Source organism: Euleptes europaea, chromosome 8, assembly GCF_029931775.1.
Source record: "Euleptes europaea isolate rEulEur1 chromosome 8, rEulEur1.hap1, whole genome shotgun sequence".
Taxonomy (NCBI): Eukaryota; Metazoa; Chordata; class Lepidosauria; order Squamata; family Sphaerodactylidae; genus Euleptes; species Euleptes europaea.
Genome location: NC_079319.1, coordinates 15,498,545 through 15,517,768, shown reverse-complemented (window position 1 = coordinate 15,517,768; position 19,224 = coordinate 15,498,545). Strand labels below are relative to the sequence as shown.

At 45.3% G+C, this 19,224-nt stretch overlaps 1 protein-coding gene across 1 annotated transcript in view; it reads left to right on the top strand.

The window, feature by feature from the left end:
- DEPTOR (DEP domain containing MTOR interacting protein) overlaps positions 1-19,224 on the top strand; it is a 65,531-nt gene that overhangs the window by 13,038 nt on the left and 33,269 nt on the right. The window contains exons 2-3 of the mRNA XM_056854500.1: positions 10,406-10,584; positions 11,667-11,790. Coding sequence (XP_056710478.1) covers positions 10,406-10,584; positions 11,667-11,790 — 303 coding nt within the window. The remainder of the gene's footprint in view (positions 1-10,405; positions 10,585-11,666; positions 11,791-19,224) is intronic.

Below are 19,224 nucleotides of genomic sequence, written 5' to 3'. Positions count from 1 at the left end.
TTCTGAGATCTGATGAGATCAGTCTAGGCTGGGCCATCCAGGGTAGGTGTTCTATACCTCTCTTTTTTGCTTATGTTCTATTTGTGGGGAATATATTTTTTTTACATAGGGATCATTACAAAATATGACCCTCCACCTACAGTCTGAAGTGGTACAGTCTATTCTACCACTATTCTACGGGGAGGTGCTGTGGCTCAGTGGTGGAGCATCTGCTTGGGATGCAGAAGGTCCCCGGTTCAGTCCCCGGCATCTCCAGTTAAAAGGACTAGGCAAGGAGGTGATGTGAAAGACCTCAGCCTGAGACCCTGGAGAGCCGCTGCCGGTCTGAGTAGACAATACTGACTTTGATGGACCAAGGGTCTGATTCAATATAAGGCAGCTTCATGTGTTCCACCTAGTTCTCTTGCATGTGGGAACCACTTCATGTACTATATTTAGTCCTCTTTACAAGTTACTCAAGGTAGGTTGGTACCATTATGACCATATTTTGGAGCCTCACATAAGTGCACAGGTTCACAGGTTAGGGTGACTCTCTTCCAGGCGTCCACTGTACGTTTTTGGAGAATTTCCAAGAAGAGGGTAACTTCCTTCAAAGTTGAGATATTGTTTAATCTAGATTTTCTAGGCAGTCTTTACCGACCTGGTAGCTTTTGATATCTTAGTGTAGAGATGTATTAAAAATGGAATCTGCGCTGCTGTTTTATCACAGGGCCTCCCCCCATCTGAAAAGTAAGATACTGAAAGCTTTTAAAGACCTAATAAATAAAATATTTATGGCTACATTTAAAATGTTTGTTGTCAAGGTATAGTCATGGGCCCTTAGCCTTCTTAATACTAGCCAAGAGATCTGAGAATAATTGACAAAGTTCTTCAGTGAGGGTAACAAATCATTAACTAGCAAAGGGTGGCTGTTAGAAGTTGGGTCATTCCTTGCATATAATTTTAATATCCAGTCAGAGTATGGACATTCAGTCAGAGTAACTTCACTCTGGTGTTAAAGTGGAGGAATTGGGCAAGGCTACAGAAAGTTGGATATCAAGCCTATAGTATGTTGGCAAACCACATTCCACACAACATTTACAGTCACCAGTTGACATGTTTTCAGCCCTTGCTTAGATGAGTAAGTTGTAACTAGATTTATACTTCACCTTGAAAACAATATTTCTATTTATTTGTTCTATTGTAGTCTTACAGTACAATCCTAAACAGGTCTGCTTAGAATCCTACTCAAGTCTATTCAATAGGGCTTACTCCCAGGAAAGTATTCCTCAGATTGCAATATTATATAATAAGCAGGGATGTTTAGAATTCGACAGCTTTTCTACAAAATCTCAGAAGCAGTGAATGGATGGAAACTTTACTGCTCCCCTTTTTAGTTTCACTCCTTTTTTGGAACTCTTTCTCTTCATACCTTCTTCATATTCCTATGGACCATGCCAACCTCCAGGTACTGGAGATCTCCTGCTATTACAACTGATCTCCAGCCAATAGAGATCAGTTCACCTGGAAAAAATGGCCACTTTGGCAATTGGACTCTATGGCATTGAAGTCCCTCCCCTCTCCAAACCTTGCCCTGCTCAGGCTCCACCCAAAAAAATCTCTAGGTATTTCCCAACCTGGAGCTGGCAACTCTAACCGTGCCCTATTCCACACCAGTATCCCTAGGCTGAGTAATTTCCTATCACCTTCTTTCCCCAGGATTCCTGCTTCCTTTTACTCTGGTTTCCTAGTCCCAGAAGGCTGTCTAGGCTACAATAAATGGGCTGTGTGGTCCCCCTACTGCCCCCATAATCCCCCGAGTAAAGGCTTTTGCACCTCCAGAAGAGAAAGAAAGATTAAACTTAATTTATTAGCATGTTTACTACTTTTTTTATCATCGATGTATCTAATTCTGAACGGGGTCCAAAAATGCAGATTAATAAATCCACAGAAGAAGGCCGTTTACAGACAAGACAGTCTGTCGTCCCCCCCTTAAAGTCCTGAGGGAAATACCAAACTTTTTAAACTGGAGAAAAAGATCACGTGGTGCTTGGCCACCACGTTGGGGTGGGCGGTGGTCAAGGCAGCTGCCAGTGGCAAACGAACTGGGCAGGCAGAGAAAGCGAGCAAAGGAGAAAAGCCAGCCAGTTGGCTAATGGGGGTGAGGACAAGGTAGATGGAGGTAGAAGCTGCTGCTGGCCACTGAAGAAGCTCACCAGGTGACACGGCAACTAGGAGCAGCATCACTACATCCTCCTCCCTTCCCCAGATGTCTTTGCTCTGCCCTGTATCAGCCAGGGAGGGAAGGTGGACAAACGGATGGGCAGGAGATGGTGGTGCTTGCTTCTCTCCAAACTCAGCCCCACCTACCTCACAAGGCGTCTGTTGTGGGGAGGCAGGGAAGGCGATTGTTAGTCGATTTGAGACTCCTTAAATTTAGAGAAAACCAGGGTATAAAAAGCTACTCTTCCTCCTCTTCTTCCTCCTCCTCCTAAGGTTTTCTTTAAAATTGGGTCAAGTGAGGTTTAAATTGCCCCAGAATAGACAATAGAGAGCCAGCATGGTGTAGTGGTTAAGAGCGGTGTTTTGGAGCAGTGAACTCTGATCTGGAGAACCGGGTTTGATTCCCCACTCCTCCACATGAGCGGCGGACGCTAATCTGGTGAATTGGGTTGGTTTCCCCACTCCTTCACACGAAGCCAGCTGGTTGACCTTGGGCTAGTCACACTCTCTCAGCCCCACCTACCTCTCAGGGTGTCTGTTGTGGGGAAGGGAAAGTGATTGTAGGCTGGTTTGATTCTTAAGTGGTAGAGGAAGTCGGCATATAAAAACCAACTCTTCTTCTTCGTTGGCTTTGCTTATGCAGGCTACATGAAGGGAAAGAGATCTGGTGACGGGGGTTACAGCCATTGCTGGGTTAGCAGCTGTTTCTGGGATAGGGACTATTGGTGGCAGTGGAATGGGGGCAGCCAGGGAATAAGAGGAGAAGAAACCGGGCAAATGGTGTTGCAATGGGTATGTGGAGAGGATGGCGCTGCAGTTGCTGAGAATATAAATGGAAGATGAAGCCAGGTGGACAAGCAACAAGGAATGTTATGTAGGAACCTACAGCCCATCCTCAGACCAATGGAAAGCCTGTTCAGCCTCACACCTAGGGTTGCCAACCTCCAGGCGGGGGCTGGAGATCTCCTGGGATTACAACTGATCTCCAGATGACAGAGATCAGTTCCCCTGGAGAAAATGGCTGCCTAGGAGGGTGGACTCTATGGCATTATACCCCACTGAAGTCCCTCCCTCTCCAATCCCTGCCCTCCCCAGGCTCCACCCCCAAATCTCCAGGTGTTTCCCAAGCCGGAGTTGGCAACCCTACTCACACCCCATCTTTTGATCTACCCAGTGGTTGTGCTCCAGCTTTCAAGTCAACCATTGAAGAGACTCCTAGGGTTCTGAGTAGTGGCTCCAGTACCATTAGACTCAGCTTATGTCATTGTATAATTACAGAATACAAAGAGCCTCAATTGTAAATATTACGCTTGCTTAGCTGTGCTAATAGAATGCCTCCTTGGCTTTGAATCACCAAGCAGACAGCATACTTAAAGATTGCTCAAGGCTGTCTCTGTAGTTGGCACCTTCCATTAGCACAGCAAAAACAACCATGTCAAACAGCTTTGAGACCAAACATGGTTACAGGAGCCAGCTTCCATGTAAACGTGGTTCGCAGCTATCGTTTCAGGGCAGAATTTCCTCCTGAATCATATTGACTCAGAAGTATCCTCATCTCTCTTTATTCCTTCCTGGTGTTGGCCTCCGTTTTGTGGAGTATTTTCTTTCCTACTACAGTCAAATGACAATTATGTTTTCATGTGGCTGAGATGTAAATAGAAAGAGGAACATGTCTTTGGAACATGACAACCGCTAGCTGCCGAGGGTTGGCGAGTCTGTGGGAAACAGTTTGTCCTAGGCCAGGAGCATCACATTTCCCAAATGTCTCCTCCTGGGCCTCCCAGGTCACATATTTTCATTGTCCTACTTTTGGTATTCTCATATCTTGGGGTGGGTTGTGTAATAGTTGTATGCCACATGCACAACAACAAAGTAACAAGTACTCTGTATTAATCTGAAGATACCACTCCACTGTCTTCCTTCCCATTCTTTAACCACCCTGGCTGCAAACACCACAGAGATTTTAGAAGTTAAAAGCTAAGTGATCTGTGATAATCAATGCAAGCGACATGCATGAGAATACTGGCAACGAGTTTACAAGAGCAGTCAGTCCATAAATGCCACCATGCTCTAGAGATTCCTTTAGTTTTACCTGGATACACCATTAGCCTTACTGTTGCTACTAGCTGAAATTCTAACGTGGTACCTCCTGTAGTCTACAGTTGTTTATGCATGGGTACTTTCACTCACATTCGTCCCCGGTCTGTCTCGGTTGTTCCTTTGAGTTATGCATGAGTTTTCCGTCCATTTGAGATGACCTCGCTCCAGCCCTCACAAACCTTGGGACTTCCCATCCCTCTGTTAACCCGATTCTTCCCTCTCCCCTCAGCTCAGCCCGGGTGAAATCCCCATGCATAAGGCAAAGCTCGGGACACGCAAGCTTGGATTCTCTCATAGCCAATTACAAAGCAGTGTGTAAAACTCCCATGCATAAACGACCTAAAACACCTCCCTATAAAACCACACAATTTGGTGTTGCAGATTAACACTGGAGATAGCATCTTTATTGAAGCTTTGGATGAAATGATCCAGTGACCATCTGATATTCACAAACCACATGTACTGTTGATCTCTCCCAATGCCTCTCTCATGTATCACATGGTGAGGGGGATTGTATTGCATGGCCAGTAGCTGGTATATTACAAGGTTGCCAACTCTGAGTTGGGAAAATTCCTGGAGATTTGAGGGTGGCTCTTGGAGGTGGAGGATTGGGGAGGGGAGGGAGCTCAGCAGGGTATAATGCCCATAGAGTCCACCCTCCAAAGCAGCCATTTTCTCCAGGGTATTGATCTCTGTAGTCTGGAGATCAGTTGCAATACTATGAAACCTCCAGGCCCCACCTGGATATTGGCAACCCTAGTATGTTAGGAGGCATGCTTTTAACCTGTGAGAAAATATACTGGTTTTGTTCTGCTGACCATACTTCTGGTAAAAACTGTACCAAGGACACTGTGATAAAAACTGCCTTGCTAAATTAGGTCAAAGGTTCCTCCAGCAGTAGTAAACCAGATTACCTAATAGTGATCAAAATGGGTTTTTTTAGAGTTAACTCATTCTTACCGTTTCTAAGCATTTTTCAAGTTTTGTGATGAAACCTCAGCGTTTATTTTTTATTTTTTAAAAAGTACTTTCAAAAGTGCTCTTGAATAATTATTTCCATGCTTGGCAAAATTCTACTTCCTTTCCTAAGGCCATGTGCGCTGAAATGTATTCCAAAGAACCACAATACATATCTCTGCCTTTTGTGTACAAAAATAATGGTAATGTTTTCATGGTGTCCATATATCCTGCTTAGCCTCAGTCTGGCTTAAGTGGTATTCATCACTCCACTGGTCCAAACAGCCCTGTAGGGACATAACCTGTTGATTGTACCGTAATTACTGCTGGAGGGTAGGCCTGTTAATGGCTACTAGCCATAGTAACTAAAGAGAACCTCCGCGTTCAGAGGCAGTAAACCTCTGAATACCAGTGCCAAAAGGCAACATAAGAGGAAAGCCTCGGTCTCTGTGCCCTATTTGTTGGTCCTCCAGAATAACCTGTTGGCCACTGTGTGAGACTGCATGCTGGACTAGATGGACCACTGGTCTGATCCAGTGCAATGCATGGCTAATCTTATATTATGTGCTTTGTACGAAATTGGTATTCCCTTCCTGGCTTACTCTTGCACAGTAGTTAGGGCTTGGAATAATAAAAGCCCCAGGTATGGCTGGAGAATAAGAGATTTGAAGCCCAAACAGTACATAGTGATTTTCAGAAAAATTTGGTATGGAACAGAGAATCGGCTTTGATGGAAAGGTTTGGGTGGCATACGCTGCAAGGCTGCGTAAGGGCACAACCTCCCCTCCAACTGCGGTGTTGGGAGTAGCGTTCAGCTTCCTTTTAAAGAAAGTGACACACCAGTAGTGGTTAAGAGCGATGGGTTGGAGCGGTGGACTCTGATCTGGAGAGCCGGGTTTGATTCCCCACTCCTCCACATGAGCGGTGGAGGCTAATCTGGTGAACTGGATTTGTTTTCCCCACTCCTCCACATGAAGCCAGCTGAGTGACCTTGGGCTAGTCACAGCTCTCTTAGAGCTCTCTCAGCCGCACCTACCTCACAGGGTGTCTGTTGTGGGGAGGGGAAGGTGATTGTAAGCCAGTTTGATTCTTCCTGAAGTAGTAGAGAAAGCCGGAATATAAAAACCAACTCTTCTTCTTCTAACTAAGAAAAAGAAGAAGAGTTGGTTTTTATGCCCTACTTTTTCGCTATCTTTAAGGAGTCTCAAAGTGGCTTACAATTGCCTTCATTTCCCCACAGCAGGCACCGGTGAGGTAGATGGGGCTGAGAGAGTCCTGAGAGAACTGTGACTGGCCCAAGGTCACCCAGCAGGCTCAATGTGGGGAGCAGGGAAACAAACCCAGTTCACCAAATTAGAGTCCGCCGCTCTTAACCACGACACCAAAGTACAAATCTCTTTTTACATCCCCCGATAAAGAGTGAACTTCTTCGACATTTATTGGCAGGGGACTGGCTTCAGAGGCTGGTGAGGTTTGGTGTGTTTGGGCTCCCGTGACTGGCAAAAAGCCCCTTGCCCTGACGGACTTGCTGTTTGTACTTTGCCCAGTATTCCCAAGGTGGTCAGAACCCATGAAGTGCCTTAGACTGAATGAGACCCTGTTCCATCAAAGTCAGCCAGTCAGACTGACCGGCGGCAGCTCTTTTGGGTCTCAGGAAGAGGTCTTTCACGTCACCTACTGCCAGATACTGCAGCTGGAGATGCTGGGGATTGAACCTGGGACCGTCTACATGCCAAGCAGATGCTTGGCTCCTGAGCCACATGCCCATTCCTGCACGAAATAATTCTAAGTTGCACGTCTTCCCTCTTCTGGATTAGTGGAACTATTAGTGGAGCTATAGCCTGAGGTATTCCAAAATTCGAATGCCACCAGTGCACGTTGGGACTTGGTTCTTAGAGTAGCTTCAAAACCTATGAAGCGGATTCAGAGTGGTACTACATTGCTGAATCCCACAACAGACACGATACGCCAGTGGTTCCCAACCTTTTTTTGACCAGGGACCACTAGGACTTTTTTGTTCGGTGCAGGGACCCCAAGGTTCAAAATAAAAATTCCTAGAATTTGAAAATAAACTTTAATCATAACTGTTAGTTAAACATTAAACTTAGAATAATATTTGAATATATATTTTTATAATAGAGAACTTTTAATTGAAAATATTAATTTATTATGGGTTTATAACTTTGTTTCGTGGACCTTAATTTAGTTCTCGCGGACCGCTGGGGGTCCACGGACCCCTGGTTGGGAACCAGTGCGATACGCCAAAGTCACAGAACTAGTGAGCATAATCTCTGTGCTGGCAGATCACAACCAGTGCAATCGAGAGGTGGCCGGGGAGGATCCATACCCTACGTTCTTTTAAGGGGTTGATTGCTCTCCTGGTGATAATGTAATGGTGTGCTTACAAAACAGGCGGGATCAGTAAAACTACTCCCTATTGGAGTCAGTAGAGAGCTCAACAAAACTATCCCCTTGTATTTCCCCCTTTGCTCTTACTGCCATGTGGGAGGCTAGAATTCCAATTAGTTCAGCCAACTGTAATACTCCACTGGAGTAAAAAAAAGTCTTGGCAAGGGAGCTCAAATTTCACACATTTCATGATGTACAGTGGTGGGGAATTTTGGTGACGGCACCATGTACAAAGGGAACAGTTTGCATGGACAACAGACAGCCAAGGCCAATAACCAAGTTGCAAGGGGCAGAGGCGAACAGTTGTCTCTTGAGAACCCCTACAATTGTTGTTTGTGTTGCGTTAAGTTGCGGAGCTACCATTATTCTCAGTGGAATCAGCTCCCTAGGGAGGCGGTGAGCTCCCTCTCACTGGCAGTCTTTAAGCAGAGGTTGGAGGATCACTTGTCAGGGATGCTCTAGGCTGATCCTGCCTTGAGCAGGGGGTTGGACTAGATGGCCTATATCAGTGATGGCGAGCCTTTTAGAGACCGAGTGCCCAAACTGCAACCCAAAACCCACTTATTAATCGCAAAGTGCCAACACGGCAATTTAACCTCAGGCGAACTCTGTGCTGGGGCAACGGCGCATGTGCCCACAGAGAGGGCTCTGAATGCCCAATCTGGCATGCATGCCATAGGTTCGCCACCACTGGCCTATATGGTCCAGCTCTATGATTCTAAATTGATCTGGTACCTAGTCCTTGAACAATGACCTTAAGTATGGCAATCTTTCACTGGAACATTAAAAACAGAGTCCTCCTCTGCCAATCCCCCCGCCCAGTTAGCTTCTAGAACCAGTATAGAAATATACAAGAAGGGGAGGGAAATCTTAGGATTCTGTCAGTCAGCTTAACAAAACAAAACCACAGACGCAATCATGATATTGCAAATTTGTAACAATCCCAGGCATTAAATTCCATTGCTGTGAATCTCAGCCTAAAATATTTACTTTCTGTACAGAGACTAGGTTATGCACCATACTCTTGTTCTTAACTCTGGACGTAGTTCCTGTAACTTTTGTCTGCAAGGTTGCCCAAATAATGTGGTAATAATGTGAAACTAGTTAATGCAAAGCTTGTTAACACTTCCATGGGAAAATGACACCTGGCTTCTACTAATGTTCAAATGCTTATTTAATACACATACTGAAGCATGTTTATATGTTTTAGCGTATGGCATGGAAAGCTGCCGCTGTGTCTCCTCCTTATTTTCTGTTGGGCCAACAACCAGTTTCTCCATCTGCCAGGCCTAAAACTGACTGTCAGTGTATTCCTAAGAAGCGTTACTCCAGTCTAAGCCCATTCATTTAAATGGGCTAAGACTGGCGTAACTCTCCTTAGGAATGCACTGTTTGTGTTATTGGGGCTTATCTGTTCTGCAAACCTTTCTCCAACACAGGTAAAAGCATGGAGGTGCCAATTTTTTATTGGCAGGAAAACAGCATGAAAACCTCTTTCCCCATCATTAACCTTCCTATTTAAACCAGAGCCTCACTTAGGGTTGCCAACCTCCAGGTGGTGGCTGGAGATCTCCCACTTTTACAACTGATCTCCAGGCGACAGCGATCAGTTCCCCAGGAGAAAATGGCCACTTTGGCAATTGGACTCTATGTCATTCAAGTCCTTCTCCGAACCCTGCCCTCCTCAGGCTCCACCCCCACCCCAAATCTCCAGGTATTTCCCAACCTGGAGCTGGTAACCCTAGCCTCACTGGCTGCATTCTGTTAAAAAAATATTTTTGTCTCTAGTTTTCTGTATAACAGATAGGAGCACTGGGGGGGAAAGGCTGTCTGCAAAATCCGAGGAGTGGCGTGGGACAGATTTCTTCCCACCTTCTCATGACACTTTTAGTAGGAAATTTTTATGAAATGTTGGGTATTAAAACATTGCTTTAAAAGTAATAGAGGCTCTTCTCTTCTCTTTTGACCCAGTTTACCAGTCCAGGGAAATTAGAACTATACTGCTATTGAGGACAGACCGATATTTTACACAAGTGATTAAAATGTGGAATTTGCTGCCAGAGGATGTAGTGGTGGCCACACACAGAGACAGCTTTAAAAGAGGATTCGACAGATTGCTTGGAGGATAGGTATAGCAGTGGCTGCTAGCCACAGTGACTAAATGGAACCTCCATGTTCAGAGGCAGTAGACCTCTGAATACCAGTGCCAGAAGGCAACATCAGGGAAGGCCTCGGCCTCTGTGCCCTGTTGTTGGGCCTCCAGAGGAAGTGGTCAGCCATTGTGTGAGACAGGATGCTGAACTAGATGGACCACTGGTCTGATCCAGCAAGGCTCTTCTGGTGAACTGGATTTGTTTCCCCACTCCTACACACGAAGCCAGCTGGGTGACCTTGGGCCAGTCGCAGCTCTCTTAGAGCTCTCTCAGCCCCACCTACCTCACGGGGTGTCTGTTGTGGGGAGGGGAAGGGAAGGTGATTGTAAGCCGGTCTGAGTCTTCTTTAAGTGGTACAGAAAGTCGGCATATAAAACCCAACTCTTCTTCTTCTTCTTCTCTTCTTATGTTCTTATATTTTTACTGGTTATGTGGTGCGGTGGTGGACTGCATGATGGGAATGTTTCCCCCACGAATGCCCTTGCAGATGGAAAGCCCGTCTGTCAAGGAGGCCTTCTTCCAAATATTTTGAGGAGGACGTGTGAGACATTACTGCTAGTGTGAATGTCGTTTGACCCCCTCAGGCTCCGACTGCACGAAGAAAAGCTAATCAAAGATCGAAGGCATCACCTCAAGACGTATCCAAACTGCTTTGTTGCCAAAGAGCTGATCGACTGGCTGATTGATCACAAGGAGGCCACGGAGAGGGAGACCGCGATTAAACTTGTACAGAAATTACTGGACCGTAGCATTATCCACCATGGCGAGTGAAAAGCATTGGCCTTTATTAGATTCTTTAGTATTACATTTGCTTTAACCTCAGTTTTCTTTCAAGGAGCTGCCCAAGGTCTTCTAGCAAACTTGGTGGTAGAGTGGGTATTTGGATCCAAGCTTAGTCAGTTCGTGCAATATGGAGTACATCGATTGGGTCTGGGTAGACCCTGAGTAGTAGTGAGACTTGTGTTTTGGGTTCTCCTCAATTCTTTCATGTGTGGAACAAAGTCTGGCACATGTGGAGAAGGGTCTTCAGCCTTTCCCTGCACCCAACCTGAAATGGCCTCAGGGGCTCTATTTGGATCACTCCTCTGGACCGTTTCAGGAAAAGGGCACTGGGGAATGTTGAAGCCCCTTCTTCAAAGATGGGGCATTGCTGATCTGAATTGGGCACCCCATGTGTAGGACTTGAAAAGAACCCACAGCTCATGTCTGACTGTTACACAGGGTGGGGACCCCAGACCCAAATTCTGTATGAATCAGACTCCACTTACACCGCGCTATGAGTAAGCATGGTTATTTGTGCAGGCTTGTAGGAAGGAATTCATAAGTAAGAATTGTCTTCAGGTGACCAGCTAAATAAGTTATTTACACTGGAAGGTATTGTTCCTTTCCTTCCTCTCTTTCAGGCCGTTGGTGTGGATGTACCACAGATGGCTACTAAACAAATGTAAATTAAGGCGAAATAACTTTTTGTAATAATTTGCAAAGATGTTTGTGTTACTTTGCCTATATTTCCAAGTTTGAAATAGTTGGTTATTACTAGGCATTTGGCCACCTGTTGTGAAGTTAGGGTTGCCAGGTCCCTCTTCACCACCAGCGGGAGGTTTTGGGGGCAGCGCCTGAGGAGGGCAGGGTTTGGGGAGGGGAGGGACTTCAGTGCCATAGAGTCCAATGGCCAAAGTGGCCATTTTCTCCAGGTGAACTGATCTCTGTCGGCTGGAGATCAGTTGTAATAGCAGGAGATCCCCAGCTAGTACCTGGAGGTTGGCAGCCCTATGTGAAGTGTTAGCACTTCTAATTTCATGTATGTCACATTTCTTTTCTGATTTCATGTATTTTACATTATAGTGTGCGACGAACATAAGGAATTCAAGGATCTCAAACTTTTCTACCGCTTCAGGAAAGACGATGGAACGTTCCCACTTGACAATGAAGTGAAGGAGTTTATGAGAGGACAGAGGATCTACGAAAAGTATGTTGAACCCAGTTTGGAGACAGAGGTCTTGTTATTAGCTTGCCTTTATAAATACCCAGAAAAATTACGTTGTTGCAGTCAAAAAAATGCTTATTTAATTGCATGATTTTCTGACCTGTATATTTTTACAGGAAACGTTATACTTAAACTAATACGGAGGGAGAGGAAAAGATCAGACCCGCAGCATATAAATAAGATTTGAAACAGATGTTTGCATGGAGACATCAAATGTCCTTTCTGATTTTTCCAAAAGAAAAAAGCCTCCAAGATGTTAAACTAGATTGTAGTACGTCCACAACAAAATGCACGCTCCCCCCCACCTCCCACACTCATTCAAGCCACAGGCTTGATTGCAACATGGGTGCTTCAGTCACTTAGAAAGAAATAAAATATGTGAGTTGACATTTATGTACAGCGGGTAGTATGTAAGGTGAGCAGATGTTTTATTCAGCAAGTCTTGTGGGATACTCTGGGACAATGCTACCATCCGGGAGAGGCACACGTGGCTTTTTAGGGTTCCAGTAACTGGGTGAGATGTTGTGTTTTGATTGTCTGCAGCCGATATTGTTTCCATGTCAGTTTAAAGTGCACACAGAGAGGAGGATTAGGAAAAATACTTTGAAAAAAAGCAACTATCTTGAGCATAACTACAGAATAAAAAGCCCCTGTTTATATTAGTTTGAGAGCGTAACTGTGTTGGTCTGCAGTAGAACAGCTACATTCGAGTCCAGTAGCACCTCAGAGACCAACAAGATATTTTGGGTATACGTTTTGGGACCTTCGACTCTCCGAAGCTTATACCCAAAAAAATCTTGTTGAAGAAGAAGAGTTGGTTTTTATTTGCCGACTTTCTCTACCACTTAAGGGAGAATCCAACCGGCTTACAATCACCTTCCCTTCCCCTTCCCGCAACAGACACCCTGTGAGGTAGGTGGGGCTGAGAGAGTGTGACTAGCCCAAGGTCACCCAGCTGGCTTCATGTGGAGTGGGGAATCAAACCCAGTTCTCTAGATCAGAGTCCACCGCTCCAAACCACCGCTCTTTCTACTATACCACGTTAGTCTCTAAGGTGCTAGTGGACTCAAATCTAGCCATTTGTGTTAAATTCCTCTCAATCCTCAATGTTTTAAAAGAGAGTTGATACAATAGCAGTGCCGTTTCTTGGGGCGCTCACCTTTTCTATCCCACTACGGTCTCTGGGCAAACAGGACTTGACTAGCCCAAGGTCATACAGTGTGCGCTTCTGTGGCAGAGTAGGGATTCGAACCTGGTTCTCACATGAACACATGAAGCTGCCTTATACTGAATCAGAGCCTTGGTCTTGGGGAACATGACGCAACAGGCCAAAGCTTAAAGGGGACACACCAATTCCACCACAACATCCCAAACCTCCAGCTTTCAACTTAGCAATAACCCCCCCCCCAAAAAAAACCCTCCACGTCCTATCCCTTCTTGCATTCTCTACACATGATCACATGAAGCTGCCTTATACTGAATCAGACCCTTGGTCCATCAAAGTCAGTATTGTCTACTCAGACCGGCAGCGGCTCTCCAGCGTCTCAGGCAGAGGTCCTTCACATCACCTACTTGCCTAGTCCCTTTAACTGGAGATGCCAGGGATTGAACCTGGGACCTTCTGCATGCCAAGCAGATGCTCTACCACTGAGCTCTGACCCTTCTCCATAATTGCTAGACTCTAACAACTGCACCACTCTGTCTCTCTTCAGTGTTAATAACTCCAAAGGCTAGCCATATTTTCAATTTGCATGATCTTGCTGCTGGAGGACGGGGGACAACTTAGGAAACATGAAAGAATGTTAGATTAGATGGGTGTTTGGTAGAAAGTGCTATCAAATCAAACAGTGTGGGCTTCTGTGGCAGAGTAGGGGTTCTCCATAACTGCTAAGCAAGGGGTGCCAAACTCATTTGTTACGAGGGCCGGATATGACATAAATGTCACTGTGACAGGCCAGGCCATGTGTACCATAAAATTTAATGGAACCCAAGATACAAACTTTATAGAAGACACAGGAAAGGCCAGTTAATGATATTATTATTTTACTTAAAACATAAACATGCTTAACACATGGTTTTATTTAACAGTTTTATGTCATGTTATGTTATGTTTTATGTCATGTTATGGTTTTATTTATTTGAACATTGACACCTCGGGACTGGGGTGGTGGTGGCTGCCTCACTTGGCTTGCGGGCCAGATAAGAGTTCTCAAGGGGCCAGATCCAGCCAACAGGCCTTATGTTTGACAACCCTGTGCCCCACTCTAGCAACTGCACCACGCTCTCTCTCTCTCTTCAGTGTTAATAACTCCAAAGGCTAGCCATATTTTCAATTTGCATGATCTCGCTGCTGGGTGGGGGACAACTTAGGAAACATGAATGAATGTTAGATTAGATGGGTGTGTGGTAGAAAGTGCCACCAAGTTGCAACTGACTTATGGGCAACCTCGTAGGGTTTTCAAGGCAAGAGACGATCAGAGGTGATTTGCCATTGCCTGACTCTGCATAGTGACCCTGGACTTCTTTGGCGGTCTCCCATCCAAATACTAACCAGGGCTGACCCTGCTTAGCTTCCAAAATCTGATTAGATCAAACTAGCCTGTACCATCCAGGCCAGGGTTGTTAGATTAGATGGTGGAGAAAATTTCCCACTTCAGTTTTAGGAACGATAATCAAGGTGGTTTATCTCACTGATAATCACTGACAGTTTTTCTGAGAGGTTCTACAGAAGAGGAAGCGGCCACTCAGAGCATCTTCCATTTTTAAGAATATCAGAGCAACCATGATGGATCAGACCAGTGGTCCATGTAGGTCTATCAGTAGCTACTAGCCAAGGTGACTAAATGGACCGATGCTCCAAGTTTCCTGTAGTTGCCATCCAGTTGTCTGAAGAAGGCCTACAGGAAGGACATTCAGGCCGAAGCCTTCCCCCTGACAAAGAGCCCCCAGCAATGGGGCCATTGGACCATGGTTTGCCCCCAGCTGTTGACTGAAGGAAAGCCCCTATCGGTCATAGCAACCAAGAATAAGTAGGGATGGGAAGATGACAGTGACAAGATGTGACCGTTCCCCAGACAGAGGTGGAAGTCAGACAGGCACATTGGTAGGTGGTCTTGTCACCTACAGTGACAATAATAAGCATTCCTCCCAGACAACCAGCTGAGGAAGCTTTGTTCAATGGGAAGACAGTTGGTTCTGTTCTTTCAGGCTTTTGAGATGCTCCGTGGTTATCCCGCAAACAGGCTAGCGATTTTCGTTGTCAGGCTGAAGTTGTCAGAGAACAAAAGGAGAAGGCGCCCGCTGTAAATATAGTGGTATAGGTCCAAGCATGTGTCACTTTTGCCATTTCTTGTCAAATCCTTTTTGTTTCTTTGTCACGGCTTTGTTTGCTGCAGACAGTAAAACAAAAACCCTTCACTGTGAGGCAGCAAACGGGAGGGCAAGCCGTGTTTTCAGCGCGTTGTTGCAATGCCCTAGGAGATTGTTTTTTGCAGAAACAGCAAAGGATTGCAGGCCTGTGTTTCGAGCTGCGTGCTCCAACTTGGAATTGATGGCTGCGGTCAGAGAGAGAAATTCCAACTTGGAATCCAGCCTCTCTTAAGTGGTGGGGAAAATGTTGCTGGAGTTTAGAGAGAGACGACAGACGAGATTCCAGCATGCTCAGAGTACTGCTCTATTTATTTATTTGTTTATTTGGATAGATTTAGCTGTCTCGTAATCAATTGGTTCTGGAGGCTGTTGACAGAAGACCAGCACAACAAGTAAATGTATATATATATTTTTAAATGACAGCAGAAAAACAGAAGCAAGCATAAAAACAACATTAACGTGACCCTGAAGCAGCCGTGCAAATTAAAACCTCATTGGTGGTAGTAGCATCTGTGAGCTTCTAAAGCAGTTTTGTTAAAAGCAGGGCTGGGCGCTGGCTGCCCATTTTGAAAGCAGCTACATTCTCCTGAAAACAAACAAACCGTAAATTCTCTGCTCAGGATAAAGGCATGCATGTTGTCCCAAACGTTAGTGTGAGCATATACTAACCATTGGTCCATATCGCCAAGTACTGTCTGCTCAGACTGAGAGTGGCTCTTGGAAGTCAGAGGAAGAGGAAGAAGAGAAGGAGTTGGTTTTTATATGCCGGCTTTCTCTACCACTTAAGGAAGAATCAAACCAGCGTACAATCACCTTCCCTTCCCCTCCCCCCAACAGACACCCTGTGAGGTAGGTGGGGCTGAGAGAGCTCTAAGAGAGCTGTGACTAGCCCAAGGATACACATGGTCAACAGTGCAAACAGGGCAATATATGTACTTTCTAGGTTTGGTACACATTGGTCATTTATGCATGGGAGTTCTACCTGAGGTTCATTCTGGCTGGACCCACACTTTGCTGTTGAGAATCTATTCACCAGCAGTCTCCAAGCTCAAATCAAGTCCTCCCCTTTAAATGCTGCTTTATAATTAGCTTACTTGTAGTGCTTTGTATTTGGCTTACTTGTAGTAATGTGAGAAAAAATCCCCCCAACCCAGTTGCTCCATAAAAAAGCATTTTAAGAATAACAACATAGAAAATGGAGCAATCTGAAAGGGGGGGAGAAATCTGAGCCTCGGTTTTAAAAAAATTTCCTTCTGCTCGCAAAGAGCTCCGAGGAAGCAGGAAGTATTTCAGTCCCCGCTTCTGGACATGCTGCTTTGTAATTGGCTGTGAGCGAAACCAAGCTTGCGTGCCCTGCACTTTGACTTATGCACAAGGATTTCACCTGGGTTTTGCTCAGAGAAGATGGAAGAGTCGGGTTAACAGAGGAAAGGGAAGACCCGGACATTGCGAGGGCTGGGCATGAAGTCATCTCATGCATAACTCCAAGGAACAACCGAGACAGACCGAGGGTGAATGTGAGTGAATGTACCCCTGCATAAACGACCATAATTAGAAACCTAGATGTTTTTTAGGCTATGCTTAACCTATCTTGCTAAGAGTAAAGTATAGACGATTGGTGAAAGCAATGGCAAACCACGCCATAAACATAGGTCATTTATGCATGGTCGCTTTAACCTCCTTTATTCCCCGTGTCAGCCAGGATCAAATTTTTCAGTATTCATGATACCTCATTCCTTGGAAGCTCAATGCTGTTTCAACACAAAACGAACCTGGCTTTTCCCATTCCTCTTCTAGCTTGAATTAAACCGTTCATCCTGGCTCATTCCGAAGTCACAGAGCATGCATGCTCTGCTCTCGGGTTGAGCTTCCCTACCCCACACTTTTCCAACCCCCTCCTCAAAGCAGCATTCAGGGGAAAACAGAAGATTGGCTTCTCTCACAGCAAGTCAGAAAGCAGTGTGTAAAGAGGCGGGGATTCAAGTGCTTCCTGCTACCTCTGAGCTCTTTCTGAGCAAAAGAAATGCTTTTTTAAAACGAGCCTTGGATTCCCCCCCTTCTTTCAGATTGCTCCGTTTTTTGTTTTTTGTTCCTAAAACGCTTTTTTATGTGGCAGTTGGGTTTGGGGGGAAGGAAATCTTCTCTCACAAGGTAAGCCAATTACAGAGCAGCATTTAAAGGGGTGGGACTTGATTTGAACTTGGGAGACTGCTTTTCTGTATTCATGGCTCGCTTAGCACACAGTTTCGTCCCTGATCATTCAAGCCAATGCATACAGTTTCCCCCAACCCGGGTTACTTTAATGTGCGATGAACCCAGGTCCAAGCAGGGAGATCCAACCCATGCATAAAAGACCATAGTTTGCCTAGTAAATGTTGTGTTGTGATGTCACCCCCGTGGGTCAATAATGACACGGTGCTTGCACAGGGGGCGGCCTTTATTTTTACCTTTTTTGCGAACACGGAAGCTGAAAAATTTGCGCATTGCCCTGTTTGCTGAGAATGGTAGTCGCGTGTATCAGGAGGATTGCAAGTGGAGCAGTTTCCCATTACACAAGGTTGGAGTGCCAAAATTCTAATCACCAACCAAACAAGCCTTCTGTGGGGAGAAGGGAGAATTGGCGATTTTAACCGTTACACTTCCCAGCCTCCCCTGCTCTTGAGATGTAGAGGTTCAACTTAGTCCAGAAAGCTGGCCAAAACAGCAATAATTTGAAACCTTGTTATTGGGGAAAATCCAATTACTCGCTCCCGTATTAGGTTGCTTGACTGTTTAGTTCATGATCCTCATAAATAGACTTCTGGAGCAACACATCTGCATGCGATGACAGCTAATACATTCTTAATTTGTTGGCAGGAACAACATGTTCTGGATTTGAAATGTTAAATGGATGTCTGATCCTAGCAGGGAAGGGAAAGCCACAGTGATATAACATTATAAAATCACAGCGTAAGATCTGAAACCTGTAGAAGTTATAATATAGTGATCTTGTGGCTTATCCATTCAGGGGTGCATCCACGCAGTGAACACCTCCATATGGGGGTGGGTGAGCAGCAGGTGGTTTAATATTTAGCACAAGCTTACCATAGTAATAGAACATCCAAGCAAAGTACAGCTGCGGGATTTCCTGTCTGTGTACAAGCCGAATATTCAAATCAGTTCTGTTATTAAAATGGCTAGCCAACAACTTTTCACCATGAATAGGGTTGCCAACCTCCAGGTGGTAGCTGGAGATCTCCCACTATTACAACTGATCTCCAGGCAATAGAAATCCGCTCCCCTGGAGAACCTGGCTGCTTTGGCAATTGGACTCTATGGCATTGAAGTCCCAAGATAGGGTTGCCAGCTCTGGGTTGGGATCTCTATTGAAACTCGCCAGGTGATCTTGGGCTAGGGCTGCCAACCTAGCTGAAGACCTTAGATTCTTTGTCCTATGGGTGTATCAAGGCCATCAGTACAACAGGACCAACATATAAAAAATATTACTCCAAAAGGAGGCAATGTTCATACAATTATTCAACACCTTAAGTCCCAACGGACTTAATGTGCATGTGTGTGTAAAGTGCCTTCAAGTCGCAGCCGACTTATGGCGACCCCTTTTTGGGTTTTCATGGCAAGAGACTAACAGAGGTGGTTTGCCAGTGCCTTCCTCTGCACAGCAACCCTGGTATTCCTTGGTGGTCTCCCATCCAAATACTAACCAGGGCTGACCCTGCTTAGCTTCTGAGATCTGACGAGATCAGGCTAGCCTGGGCAATCCAGGTCAGGGCAACAGACTTAATACTGAACTTGATTTATCTTGCTTTATATAACGTTAATTTCTATTTTTGTCATGTTTCTTTAAAACTTTGCAACTATGATACAGCATTTATTTTCATTGGGGATAGTCTCACACCTGTGACTATTTAATGGAGCACTAAGTAACATTCGTCATTCCAAGCTTTGATCTGCGAGTTAAACCAGCTCTGAGAGGCAGTCATAACGACAAGCCCTTAACGGCGATTAGGAGCCGTTTGTGCTGTAGACACGTATGTAGTCTATTGCCAT